Source organism: Candidozyma pseudohaemuli (genome assembly GCF_003013735.1).
Source record: "Candidozyma pseudohaemuli strain B12108 chromosome Unknown scaffold00010, whole genome shotgun sequence".
NCBI classification, from domain to species: domain Eukaryota; kingdom Fungi; phylum Ascomycota; class Pichiomycetes; order Serinales; family Metschnikowiaceae; genus Candidozyma; species Candidozyma pseudohaemuli.
The window spans coordinates 462576-476231 of NW_020194444.1; the positions used below are offsets into that span (position 1 = coordinate 462576).

The window sequence follows — 13656 nt, forward strand, 5'->3', positions numbered from 1 at the left end:
TGGCTCCATGAGCAAGTGTGGATGAAAAATTGCAGTATAGTTGGAAAGTTACTTTCACCGTTTAGGGAATTTACCGCCTGGTTTCAATGAAAGTCTACTAACGCTAACCATTGCGTTCCATAGGCGGAACAAGAATGTAGAAATCGTCAATGACCGACTCACTTTATTCTGTTATTTCACTCTGTTACAAATGTAATGAGCACTTTTAAAACTTTAATTGATCCTTAACCCATTGGTGATATCATTTTGCATGATGATATCTAATATTTCGACTCAATTGCATCAATCTTAAAATATTCCCACCGTCATTGGAAGCCACATCAGAGCAGATTTACCTAATCAAAGCACGTTTGAGCAATCAGTACTCTTCTTCGTCATCATGACTTTCCTCTTCGTTTCAATGAAAACCATATCAGAGCAAATCTACCCATAATAAAGAGTATATGAACAATTGCTACTCCTTCTTCAGCACAACTCTCTTTTCACGAAAGCCGTAGTCAGATTGGATTAACCTAAGTAAAGAATCATCGAATAATTGCTGCTCCTTTATCTTCAACTTAACCTTCCTTCATTGGAAGCCAAATCGGGGCAGATTTACCTATAACATAGTATTTTGATCAATTTCTATTCCTTCTTCTCCACCATAACTTGACTTCAATAGCCCGTAATCAGAGCAGCTCAACCACAACTCAAAATACTTGAACAATTGAAACTTCCTTCCTCATAAACTCAACTTCTTACCCCAATTCCTCCATCAACTCCTCCAATATACTACTTTTCAATGTACTACTCCCCAATAGACTACACCTCCCCTCTCTCTGTATCACTTTATAAATATACACACGCCTAGTGGTCAAACCTGAAATCAAGACGCTTGTTGCCCTCGTCTGTCGTCGTCCTCACATACTCCTCCTGTTCCTCGGCACTCATGGCGTTCCATATCTGGTCCCTCTGCTTGTTTCTCCAGATATAGTACAACTTCACCATCACAAGCAACGGGAACATCACACACGCAATGATGAAAAGCTGCGTGTTGCCTCTGCGGTACAAAGGCTTGTCGTCTTCTCTGTAGATGTTGTAAGCGCCGATGTTACCGATCTGGACCGTCATGTTGTACAAGGCCGAACAAACCGAACGGGATCTGATGGAGTTGGAGTTTCTGGAGACCCATGCCACACAGATAGCGTGGATATACGGAGCCGCCAACACCATGGTGACCAAAAACCAGGTGACCCAGGCGTTATGCATGCTTCCAGGCCACCATCTGATGGCACCCATGAACGGAACGGTCAAAATGGGTAATGCCAACGACACAAGCGAACGTTCGTTGACATACTCTGAAAACCACGTCAATGCAATAAGGAAAATAATGTGGATCACCGCCTGGGGGATGTTGAGCAAGTTGACGATCAAACGCTCGAATCCTAGCGAGCTCATTGCCAACGTCATATAAGGTTGAATGGTACTCTGAGGAATGTACGCCAAAAAGCCAATGGCGTAGATGGGCCACAAATCGTAGTCCCAGGCGGCTTTGGCGATCATCTTAATCGACAAGCCCTGTCTGTTATGCATGTCGCCCTTGGAAGGATCGTCTCTGAGGACCCTGTTGACGACGATCTTCTCTTCTCTTTCGTTGAACCAGCCCTTTGGATGGAGCCTGTTTTTGGTCTGAACGGCCGAAGGAACCATAAGGTAGAAGGCCAGCACGCCGATGCAAAAGGTGAAGATGCCCTCGATGATGAAAAGCCATCTCCAGCCAGACAAGCCGTGGATGCCTCTCATTCTCAAAATGGCAAAGGCCAAGAGAGAGGTGAAAATCTGGGTAAGCGAGAGAGACGTCCAGAACATCGACAACCGAAGCGGCAACTCGGTGGATTTGTAGAAGTACGAAAGCCACAAGACCAAGTCGGCGATGAAGCCACCTTCCAAAACACCAATAAGCGCTCTGCAAACGTAAAATCCGGCTTTGTTGGTCATGGCACCCTGGCAGGCAGCCACAATGGACCACGAGATCATCTGAATAGGAATGAAAATGTCAGGACCGAGTTTCTTGGAAATCAACTGCGAGGGTAACTCCGCCAACAAAAACGCCACTAGGAAAATCGTGTTTCCGGTGTTGTAGTCGTTGGTGTTCATGCCCAATTCAGGCAACAAGTCGTCCACAACGGCCTGGGCCAAATTGCCTCTGTCGACTTGCAAACCGACAAACATGATGCATGCACTGAGGGCCACACGCCAGTCCAACTTTCTGATGATCTTCTTCTCCTCCTCCTCGGTCCACTCCATTTCTGGATCGAACGCTCCACGGCATTCGTACTCGACTCTTTCGTACAAATCACCATAAAACTTTGCAACAACGGGGTCTTTGAAAGGATTGGACACGAGAGAGTCGGCCTGCGACTCACTGTCGAACGAAAACTCCTCCACATTGATGTTGTGGAGCTCCTTCTCCTCCGCCTTGGTGGGAACGGTGGATCCCTTCTCGTGCTGTTTCTTGACTGCAACGACACCCATGGTTAGTTTTTGAAAAGTGAAAATTCGGAAGGTTTAAATACAACCGATGACGAAGCTGTTCGGCTGCCTATGCAGATCATCGGAAGAACGCCCGAATTAGAAGAGCATTGCAAATCGGTAATACAGAATGGGTGCAAATTAGACGCACAGCGTGCAGTATTTTGCAACCACAGTTGAGCGAGGTGACGCCTTTATTGCGTAGATAATGCACGTGACAGCCACATCTTTGACACTGACAGCTGAATTTTCTTGGAAAACTGTCAACGGCAGTCTTGGCGATCGATTGACGTGGTTATTTTGGAGGCTTTTCGGTCAGGGCTACTGAGCGGACGAAAGGAGCAGAATGTCGTCTCTCTCTCAACGCTCTCTCTCACTTAAGCGATAAGAGATCCACACTTATGCACCCTCTGCGGCGTCTGCGGCGCCCCTCCTCTTTTATTACCATTCTCCAGGAACCGGTCACTTGACCTGAGGTGATTAGGCAATATATTCGAAGATGCTTGCACATATGAAGATGCAAATTTCGGAACCGCTTTTCTTGGCCTACGCAAGCGGCAATCGTTCTGTCTTTGCTAGCGGAATAGCGGTTTTAGTCAATCCAACCGACCCGCCTTACGGAAAACTTCATTGCTTTTCCCGTAGTTCCATGCGAGATCGCACAAGCCACAACCGCTCTACTTCGGCAAACGCCCTGTTTCTTGAAACTCAAGACGTGGTACAGCGCTGACGAATCCGGTTTCTTTTTCCAATAGGCGACTTGCTACTGGTTTATCCGGGTCTGGGCTTCAAAGGTTTGTTGCTGAAATAGGGAAGATTGCCATGGGGTAGTTTTGGATGAGAAAAGAGCTTCAAAAGGTTTCAGACTCAATGGTTTATGGGTTCGTGAAAATAGTCACTAGTCGGTGAATCTGCAACGAGTGGACCCTTGGGATGCAAATTTTTTTTCTTTTACGGCGCTTGCTGCAGCAGACCACTTTTGTGAAACGGCTTCTTGGACCTGTGGATGCGGTCTCTGATCGGGTTGGCGGTTAATAACTCTCCGGTCACTCTGCATTTATCCGGGATTGTTCCGGGGAGGATCTCCGAAGCTTCCAGTTCCAGGAGATTGAAACAAATAGTTTTGGTTGTTTTTTGGAGTGGTTTTTGAACAATCAACGAGGTATTAAGTCGATGACTCGAAGACGTTGTATGATGTGTTAGGGATCTCAGGAGCTTTGTGTGCCATTTTAATTTCAGGTATTGCCAGTTGCTTTTCAGGAATTGTCATACTATGGTGGATTAAAGTTGTGATTCTGCTGGGAATGAGGTTCGCCCATTGAAGGTGCAGCCACTGAACAAAGCACTTTCTTCATTGGAAATCTGGGATTCCTTGAAAAATACATGCTTTCCAAAGGCGTTTTTCTGATGACAAGTGGTTTTAGTCACTTCGATAACAAACGTTAGCTTTCCAGTCTGCTTTGTCAAGGACTATTGATCACTCCAATACCATTCAGACTTTGTTCTAGCATAACATAAGTTACAGAGCTTACTACTATGGCAGCCACAAAAGCAAAAGCGAAATCAACTTGGCCATGCTCTTCACCATATGTTGACCAAATATTTGCTCAATGCTCAAGTACAGAAACCTGATTACAGAAAGCTGATTAGTCCACCGAAGAGATCGTCTTGAAATCCAGCCATTTGTACTTTTTCGCGCAATTATTTTACATTCGTCAAATCTCACCAGCAAAATCCCGTCCCAATAAATCCCCAAATTCTGCCGTTTATCATCCCCCGATGCCCCAACTTTCCTCCACCTCCGCGTCGGAAAATCCCCTCGCATTAATAATATGTGGGGAACAATGCGAGTTTTTCCGAGGCTGCGAAAAGTTGCTACCCTAAATTCAACCCATAAATACCGCCATCCAAACCGATCACAAATCCATGATTTCCATCGTCCCCCTTCTTTTGGGCGCCCTTAACACCGCAATGGTTCTAGCAACCTCAAACAGACCGCTCATCCACTTCACGCCCCAAAACGGCTGGATGAACGACCCCAACGGACCTTGGTACGACGCCAAAGACGAATTGTACCACCTCTACTTCCAGTACACCCCGAACGACACAACAGGCCAGCTGGACCTTCACTGGGGCCATGCGTCGTCCACGGATTTGAGTAAATGGACCGACCACGGCTCCGTTATTGCTCCAGATAGAGAAGGAGAAGGAATCTTTTCTGGATCGGTGGTGGTGGACTACAACAACACGTCGGGATTTTTCAACGAGTCCGTGGACCCCCGCCAGCGTGCCGTGGCGCTCTACACGTTGAATTCCGAAGATGCCCAGGTCCAGGAATTGGCCTACTCCACAGACGGAGGCTTCACCTTTGAAAAGTACGAAAACAACCCTGTGCTCGAGGTCAATTCCACCCAGTTCCGTGACCCCAAGGTCTTCTGGCACGAGCCGTCAAACCACTGGGTCATGGTGCTTGCAAAATCACAAGAGTACAAGATCCAGATCTTCGGATCCACAGACCTCAAAAACTGGGTTTTGCACCTGAACTTTTCCGCTGGATTATACGGATTCCAGTACGAGTGTCCAGGTCTCATGGAGCTTCCTGTGGAGGGCACGGACGAGAAGAAGTGGGTGATGATTTTGGCGATTAACCCAGGAATGCCCTTGGGTGGATCTGCCAACCAGTACTTTATTGGCGATTTTGATGGTTATAAGTTCACGCCTGACGATCATCAAACTAGGATTCACGACCACGGAAAGGACTACTACGCTTTCCAGACATTCAGCGATACACCTTCAGAAGACGGCGTTTTGGGTGTAGCCTGGGCTTCAAACTGGCAGTATGCTAGACATGTTCCTACGGATCCATGGAGAGGAAGCACTGGAATCGTCAGAAACCACACTTTGGCGAAAGTGCCAGGAAACCCCGAAACGGATTTGTTGACTTTGGTGCAGACGCCTATTTTTGGAGAATCTATTAAGCGTCAGAATTTGTTCAAGACGCTGAACCATACCTTGTACAAGAACGAGAGCATTTCGGTGAGTGGAAACTCCACCGGTGTTTTCGACATTGAGGTGGGTTTTACCTTATCTCCTAAGGAGCTCAACAGCAAGCAATTGCAGGTTTCGATTTTATCGAATAAGGCCAATGGAACCCAGGAAGAGATCAAGCTTGGCTACGATGCCAACGCCGAGGCGTTCTTTATCGATAGAGGCGTGGACAATGAGTTCAACAAGAACGTATTTTTCACAGACAAGATTTCTGCCATTGCAGAGCCCTTGAAGACTGATAAAGATGGATACAAGACCTACAAGCTCAGGGCCATTGTGGACAAGAACCTTTTGGAGGTGTTTTTGAACGACGGAGTGAGTACAATCACCAATACGTTTTTCTTCAGTTCGGGCCATCTTCCTGCGTCTGTGAAGGTGGGAGCCTCTGCTGATGGGATTTACGCAGTGGATGTCAAAGTGGATGAGTTGTCGTTGAAGGCGTAGAAGAGAGAAGGTGATGAAGGAGGAAGTTGGTGAATGAGGAAGTTGGTGAAAGAGGAAGTTGATAAGACTAAGTTGATGAAAGACCAAGTTGGTGAAAGACTAAGTTGATAAAAGACTAAGTTGGTAAAAGACTATGTTGAAAAAGAACAAGTTGGTAAAAGACTAAGTTGATAAAAAGACGAGTTGATAAAAAGACGAGTCGATAAAAAGACGAGTTGATAAGAGGACTAGTTGATAAAAGTTTTTGGTTTTAGCTAAGTGTAGAAATCAATTGGACGAGGTGTCCGGATACTAGGTTCTGGAATCATCCTGGTCCTAGGGTCAATGTGGTCCTAGGGTCAATGTGGCCCTAGGTCGATGTGGCCCTAGGTCGATGTGGCCCTAGGTCGATGTGGCCCTGGCTTAGAGGCAGAAGGAGGTGGATCACCTTAGCCGATCAAAGCTTCTTTGATTGTGGCAGATCAACGGCTTACTCATGCCTGTGGCACTGAAGCTGGCTTAGTAGGTGGATTGACGGCCTGTGAACTGGCTACAGTATAAACGGTCTGTGGCTCAGGAATAGGCATCTTCGGGCAAACCATGATTTGTCAGAACGGCGTTGTACCACAGTGGCGGGCTAATCTCCCGATTCTTGAAAGTTAAAGGATTTGGCCTATTTCTTCAAACTTCAAGGACTTGGCCTATTCCTTCAAAGTTAAAGGACTTGGCCTATTCCTTCAAAGTTAAAGGACTCGGCCTATTTCTTCAAACTCAAAGGACTCGGCCTACTTCTTCAAACTTCAAGCACTTGGCTCATTTCTTCATACTTAAAGGATTTGGCTCGTCTCTTCAAACTCAAAGAGCTTGGCTCATTTCTCCAAACTCAAAGAGCTTGGCTCATTTCTCCAAACTCAAAGAACTTGGCCAGATCCGAGACCTAAACCCAGAAGCTTAAACAGACTTTTACGGCTTTCCATCATCTGATGGTCGTTTTTGCTAAATTCCATGCGAGCGACTTAAATGACTCTTAATAAACGAGCATTCAATTGACCATTCTGCCTAGTTGAACAGCACTCATAAGCACACAAAACGATAAATTGACACTAGTACGCCAGAAGATTGTGATATCTCCCCAAAACCCCAAAGACCATCAACTCCAAAAACGCTTTCTTTCCAACTCGGCAACCTAATTACCACGCCTCTCGCATAGCCGACGGTGGCTTTCTGGATTGGCTGCAAAAAGTGCATGTTCATCTCAAAGCCGATCTCGTCGTCGATCCACCCACCCACCGTGAGAGGCCCCCCACGCCTCGGAGTCACCGGTCGCCGTTTTACAGAAAGTTTATCCGAGTCCAGTTTGGAATGTGAACGCTCTGCGGTTGTACCGAAATCGGGGATGATACGCACCAGGAGATATCGGCCGTGGGATGTGGATTCAATGGCGCTAATAAAAAAAAGAGATTCTACTCAATTGATCAATTGAGTCAATTGGGCAGAAACAAGAAGTTAAAGAATTAAAAAACCTCCCGTCATGTCTCCTTAAATCCCCATCAAAGCTCATGAACCAACTACTCAATTAGCTGCACGTCAAGGATGCATCAAACGGCGTTCCTGACTCGTCACCTGCGTCACAGTTGCATTTACGCTCCAGCTTCACCGACTCGGTCTCCTCTCTTCCTCCTATAGCCCCCTTCCTCTATAACCTCCTTCCCTCTATAAATACTGTAGATTTCCCTCCAAAACCGTATAATCAAACCACCATGAAGTTCACTACCACCCTTTTCGCCCTTTTGACCGCCGTTGCTGCTGAAAACTGGTCCACCTACCCAGCCGTGCCTAAAACAGCCTCCATCAACGGCTTGGCGGACCCAATCAACGAAAAGTTGCCCGAATGTGCAAAAGAGTGCTTCGCCAAAGACACCTCCTCAACGCCTTGTCCCTACTGGGATACAGGCTGTCTCTGTGTGATGCTGCCTTGGACCGAGCCTGTGGGAGAGTGTATTGCTGAAAAGTGCCAGGGTGAAGATGTGAAGAGTGCTACTTCTTTGGCACAGAGTGCTTGTAAGTCTGCTGGTGTGTGGGAGCCATACTTTATTGTTGGCGATGCTGTTTCGGCTTCCTTGGACGCCGCCGCCGTGTCTCCCGCCACCACCCAGGCTCCATAGATAATGTATGAAGTTTGAGATTTGTTGTAGGTTGGGAGGGATTATTGTAGGTGTAGATGGGGAGGTGGAGTTGAGTAGGAGGTATTGGAGGTGTGGAGTCTTCTCATGAAACGCTGGTTGTGCTTATGGAGGGAGGTTTTTGGAGTTTATTTGTGATGGTTATGGGGGAAGTTAGTAGAAGGAGATTGTTCGTGGAGGGAAGGCTTCAGAAAAGCACTCGGGAAGTGACGTCTCTGCTCCAACATAGTACGCTTTATAGATACGACTTCTATTTCACTCACAAATTCTTTAAAAATACATGAATTGGGTGAGTTTTAGGAGTCCTGGTGGGAAGTATATTATCAATAGGTACTGCGATACCACCCTTTTCAAGGGAGATTCATCGGAGGCCATCTGGAGAGCTGAGAATCTGTGACCCTTGATTATGGAATTGCGGAATCGAATAGATATTTCGACGCCTTCTGGAAATTTTCAGGCCTTTGCAAGAGGGAGGAGGTGGTCCAGATTCTTGATAATTTTAAGTGGTGCTCTGGACTCTGGAAAGTCACAAATGAAGGGCATCGACTCCATTGACGAATTAAACGGAGATGCAATGAAAGAGTAAAGATGTAGAGTATTTCACAAGCGAGTATGGCAAGGGAAATATGGTGAGTCTTAGGGAACACCAGGTGCGTTCCATACAACACTGATTTCTTTGGTCACCACAATTGACGAACAGGATGGCAACCTTCTGACTCTTATAGTGACAACATCACAATTTTGATTTTGGATTATGCATAGTTGGCAAGGGTATGATATTTAGGTAACCTCTTCTTATCCATAAAAAACAAGATGGTGCCTTCATTGCCTTCATTAAACGAACTGATACAACGGAAAGAAAACTAGGTCCTAGTGTCTCTTGTCCACCAAGACAACACCTTCATCAAATCAATTGATAACAAGGGCAAGACATTTAAATAATCTCTTCATATCCATCAAGAACAAGACGATGCCTTCATTAGCCCCTTTAAAACTGTGAGCAGGCCAATATAGTGCCTCCACAAAGAAGTCGATGCTTTATTAATTATTATTATTATTATTACTTTGGCAGTACCACCAGCCAAAACCACCCACACACCCCTCCCTACGAGCTCTGCATCACCTCCTGGTACGAAGGAGGAGCTTCCTCGGCATCTGCCAGAGGAGCCACACGGACAGGTTCTGCTTCAGAAGGAGCCACACGGACGGGACCTCCATGGGACGGAGCCGGTGGACCTCCACCTTCGTGATCTGTGTGACGAGGAGGAACCAAAAGAATCGGCGCCTCGCAAACCACATCATAGTGCTTCCCCTGCTCAGCTGACGAAAAGACCTTGATGGAAAACTCAAGCAGGTAGTCACACTGGATATTCGGCGCCACAAAGGACTGTTCGTCGGTGAAAAGACCGTATTCTAGCCATTCTGCCGGCAACTCGTACAGATAGGCTGTTTGTGGGGCGGCCAAAAACGAGTGTTCTTTAGGGATTTCCCGGAATATCTCGTAACCAGGGTAGTTTTCCCGCTGGAACCTGGAGAAATCGACTTTCCGGTACTGGGTGTGTTTTGCAAGCGGGATCCGATGCGTGGCTTCTTTTTCCAGGTAGCCCGAGTAGCGGAGATGCTGAATGATGGTGATTTTGACTTGCCTGATAACGAGACGAGGAACGGCGGCCTCCTGGCCGAGTTTGATGACGTAGCGCCCGAAAAGCGCCTCTTTTAAGGCCTTGTACGAAAATGGCGACACAAGCTTGACCCGTAAAACGTCCGAAAGAATGTCTTCTTGATGGAGAACCCTGCTGGTGGAGCCCTGAGCATACCGGGACATGTTGCTGTTTTTGAACTCCACCACGGCGTCAAGCGGCAAGGTGAAGGAGCCCGACGAGAACATTTTATCGAAAAAGCTCCGATCTTGTCGTTTGCTCTGGTCGTACTGAAGCTGGAGAAGTGTGCCTCCTCGACTCCAGTCTGGAAGAAACAAGCCATGTTCCGTCAAATGCTGAACTGAGCACACGGCAGAATGTAGCGTTGGCGAGAAACGGAGCTCTATTTTTTTGACGTTTCCCACTGCCGTTTTCCCTGGTCGTCCCACCGAAGCAACCACAGTGTATTTCACTGCAGCGTAGCTGTCCATGCCGAAGATAGTATTGAACGAAGGCGGGAGATCCGTCGATGTGAGCGACCCAGGCGCCAATTCGGCCGTATTCCTCCATAACTGCGTCTGCAAATACAGCCTGTTCCAGTCAAATTGCATCACACACCGTGCTTCCACCTGGGTAGCTGGAAACGCTAGGTCAAAGCGGAACTTGTGGATACCCTTGTCCAACTCGTAGCGATCAGAATTGTGCGTGGAATTGTGCGTTTTTGGAAAAACCCTATGGGAAAGCTCGAAAAGGCGAAAACGGGTGCTTCCACTCATTCTCCTCCGGTTATCGTCGTGCTGGAAGTTGCATGACTCCGTTTCTCCCAGAAGCAGCACCACGATGTCCTTGATTTCAAACGGCTCCGAGACCTTGAGCACCACCTCGCCCGTGACCCAGTCGCCAGGCCGGAAAAGCGCAAGCTGGTTGTCCAACCGGACCTCCATGGTATACGGCGGCATTGTAGTTGGAGATGTTTTGGTACGGCTGCGAAATGAAACTGGCGATACGGCTGCAGGGAATTGGACTGAGACACGCCGAGGACGAGGAAAGGGAATTTCTTGGCCTTTTTGGGGGATTTGGGAAAACGGGGACTGGGATTATTTTTTATGTAGAAGCACGTCAACGCCCGCTTGACATGAGTTTACGTTCGCTTCGGTGTTAGCGTGGGTAAGCGAGGCGATCGCAGAGCCGCACCACTACGGTTTTTACATGACGCCGAGCTTTTGGCGCTGGCAATGTGTATTTCGTTTGTTGATGCCCGCCATTGTTGGCGGAGGGGTCGTGGGGTGGAGGGTTATGGCGGAAGGGTATATGACGTCAGGGATGGAGGGACTTCAGTGGTGAAGCGATGGAAGGGAGATGGGTTGTTATCGCAGATGCATAGCGGGTTAAGTCTGGTGAGCCAATCGAGGAGGTGGGTCGGGCGGGTGGGCAGGGTGTGACGGTTATTTGATTTTTGTAGGGAATGGGGTTTTAGAAGGAAGGGAATGTTGGATGGTACGGTAGCCAGATGTAAATGAAAGGTGCTATGAGGTGGATTGGCTTGGTGGAAGTGGCTCGTTTTTAGGGGTCCGTGCATCTGTGTTTGGGCGTCCGTCAGAGTCACCCAATGCAGAGGGCGGTAGATGTAATCGTTTGTCCAGTGACCTAAATCCAATGGGGTCATTGGAAATAGTATATGGTGGAAGGTACTGCATTACTTACTGGTGCTGTGGCATCTTGAGGGATCTGATCCTCTTGTGAGCTACTCGTTGATGGGGCGAGTTGAGTGACCTCCGTAGAATGAGGTTCCTCTATTTGGTGTAGCTGGCTATTGAGACAGAGGGTGTACCAGCATCTTGTGGGACTTCTGACGTGAATATAATGATGCATCTTCGGAGCTTGCCTAGCCCCAGTTTGAGGCAATCGGTAGGAATTGAAGAAAAAAAGGGCATATGATGGTATAGTATTTGTATGATAACAGCTTAATTGAATTGCACATTAAGAATGATCATTGCGAGAGCTCCACCGCTAGTATGAGAGCATGTATCCAAGGGACAGAACACTAAACTGTTGGTATTCTGTTTTATAGACATTGTGGAAGGGAATTATAAAAACATAAAAAGGTGTTATTGGTGTGATTGAATTGCAATTCCCATTTCTGGAGAAGTTTCAGCAGTCATGTCGGGATGGTAACTTGGTCACACGAGCTCAAGAGTCTTACACATCACCGGGCACCTAAACATGCTATTTCTGGAAACGTACCTAAAAGACCCAGCACCTTTCCCGTTTGAAAGTCAGTACCTCTTATTGGAATTGGACTTGCCAAAAACAGCCCGTTCAGACTCCTCACCATCATCACATCGCCCTATGCCTACTCCTTCAAGCCACCAAACCAACCTACACCATCAAAACTTTTATTTTCTTCTTTTTTTTTTTTTTTTTCTATTTGACTGATTTCTCTTCATCAGGGTAAATAAAAATCTATTTCCATTGAAACAACCAACAAGGTCTTACCATTCTCAATTACTCGACACTCACGTCAGTTTCCCAAACGTCTCAACATGTTCATCAAACCACCAGACATATCTGTCTGACGGCCTTCTCCTTCCAAAAATACCCTATAGTTTCTGCCCTCCTATAGTTTCCGCCCTCGGTGGGACCACGGTCTCCACGTCAGGCCGCCGCTCCATATCTTGACCAGGCATCCAAGGACAGATCACGCAGACCCGTCGGAGGAAACCTGCCCAAAATATTTTGTGGCAAGTCGAAAAAGTTCCAAAAATTACAGGGGACCGTGCCCCCAGCGCTCCCATTTCGGAAGATTCAGGCAAAAAGCCCTTTCCACTAGTTCGTCATCAAAAGACCTCCGGAGCAAAAACGCTTATAAGCGTTTCGCCAGACACTCGACAGAAGACAGCCCGAGCCCTAAGGCAAACGACTTCCCCATCATAAACCCCAGGACTCTGCGCGCTTTCGTCTTTTGTCTAAAAAGCCCAGACTCGAAAAAAGCACCCTCTCAAACTCGTCCCTGACAACTTCCCCATTATCAGGCACTCGCCGAAAAACGTACCTTTTTTTTGTCTGTGTTTTTCAGAAAAGCTAAAGCCTGGATTTGACCCAAGAGACTCCCCATCTCCGGGTCCCATTCTACAACTCATCTATATATCCGGAGTTCTTCTTCCGACCAGATATCGTCGTGGTAGTACCCAAGGACTTCCCCTTCCTCGGGTAGTCCCGCAACGACTCTGTTTCTTGCCCGGGAATATTTCCTTCCTTCGATAGCAAGCCAGGAAAATACCAAACCTTCACACTCAAGGACTTCCCCTTCCTCAAGCATGTCAGAATGGTGATCCTGACCCGTACCCGGAAATCCCCCAAGTACGAGAAGTCTTTAAACCTCTCGATATCTGCGGTATAGCCAGACCAAGAGGATGCCGATTTTGGCAACTAGTATTAGTAGTGTCGAGGACACACAGGCTATGATGGATTACATGATATTACAGGACGACGGATTGGATGGATGATGGATATTTGGATAACTGGATATTTGGAATGGATGGAATAGCCTGGATGGATTGTTTAACGTCCTTGTGGTGGAATGATATCATGTTCTGGCATGCCGGGAATGGCGGAAACCAGTATTGGATAAAAAGAATGGATGGTGGAATAATGTGTTGAAGGCGACGGAGGTGCTCTATTTATGTTGCTGAGGTGGGGCTCCGTGGGAATATTTTCTAAGGATTATGGGAAATGTGACCACACGGAGGTGTATAAGTGGTGAAGTTTGTGCTCCAGTTTCCGTAAATTGTGAGTTTTTCAAATAATATTGAATATTTTTGCTGAATTGCATGAAATGGTCATGGGAGGGC

General features: G+C 47.1%; 4 protein-coding genes across 4 annotated transcripts; 2 read left to right on the forward strand and 2 right to left on the reverse strand.

Moving 5' to 3' along the window:
- Positions 1-846: 846 nt before the first annotated feature.
- C7M61_003827 (uncharacterized protein) lies at positions 847-2514 on the reverse strand (the record flags this gene model as incomplete). The annotated part of the gene is made up of 1 exon (XM_024859161.1): positions 847-2514. One exon carries the CDS (start codon positions 2512-2514, stop codon positions 847-849), a length of 1668 nt encoding a protein of 555 aa, XP_024712835.1.
- Positions 2515-4482: 1968 nt separating this feature from the next.
- Positions 4483-6003, forward strand: C7M61_003828 (glycoside hydrolase family 32 protein; the record flags this gene model as incomplete). Its single annotated transcript, XM_024859162.1, has 1 exon — positions 4483-6003. One exon carries the CDS (start codon positions 4483-4485, stop codon positions 6001-6003), a length of 1521 nt encoding a protein of 506 aa, XP_024712836.1.
- A 1739-nt stretch (positions 6004-7742) lies between these two features.
- C7M61_003829 (CFEM domain-containing protein) lies at positions 7743-8147 on the forward strand (the record flags this gene model as incomplete). Its single annotated transcript, XM_024859163.1, has 1 exon — positions 7743-8147. The coding sequence occupies one exon, from the start codon at positions 7743-7745 to the stop codon at positions 8145-8147; it is 405 nt and encodes a 134-aa protein (XP_024712837.1).
- A 1123-nt stretch (positions 8148-9270) lies between these two features.
- C7M61_003830 (uncharacterized protein) lies at positions 9271-10749 on the reverse strand (the record flags this gene model as incomplete). The annotated part of the gene is made up of 1 exon (XM_024859164.1): positions 9271-10749. The coding sequence occupies one exon, from the start codon at positions 10747-10749 to the stop codon at positions 9271-9273; it is 1479 nt and encodes a 492-aa protein (XP_024712838.1).
- Positions 10750-13656: the final 2907 nt, after the last annotated feature.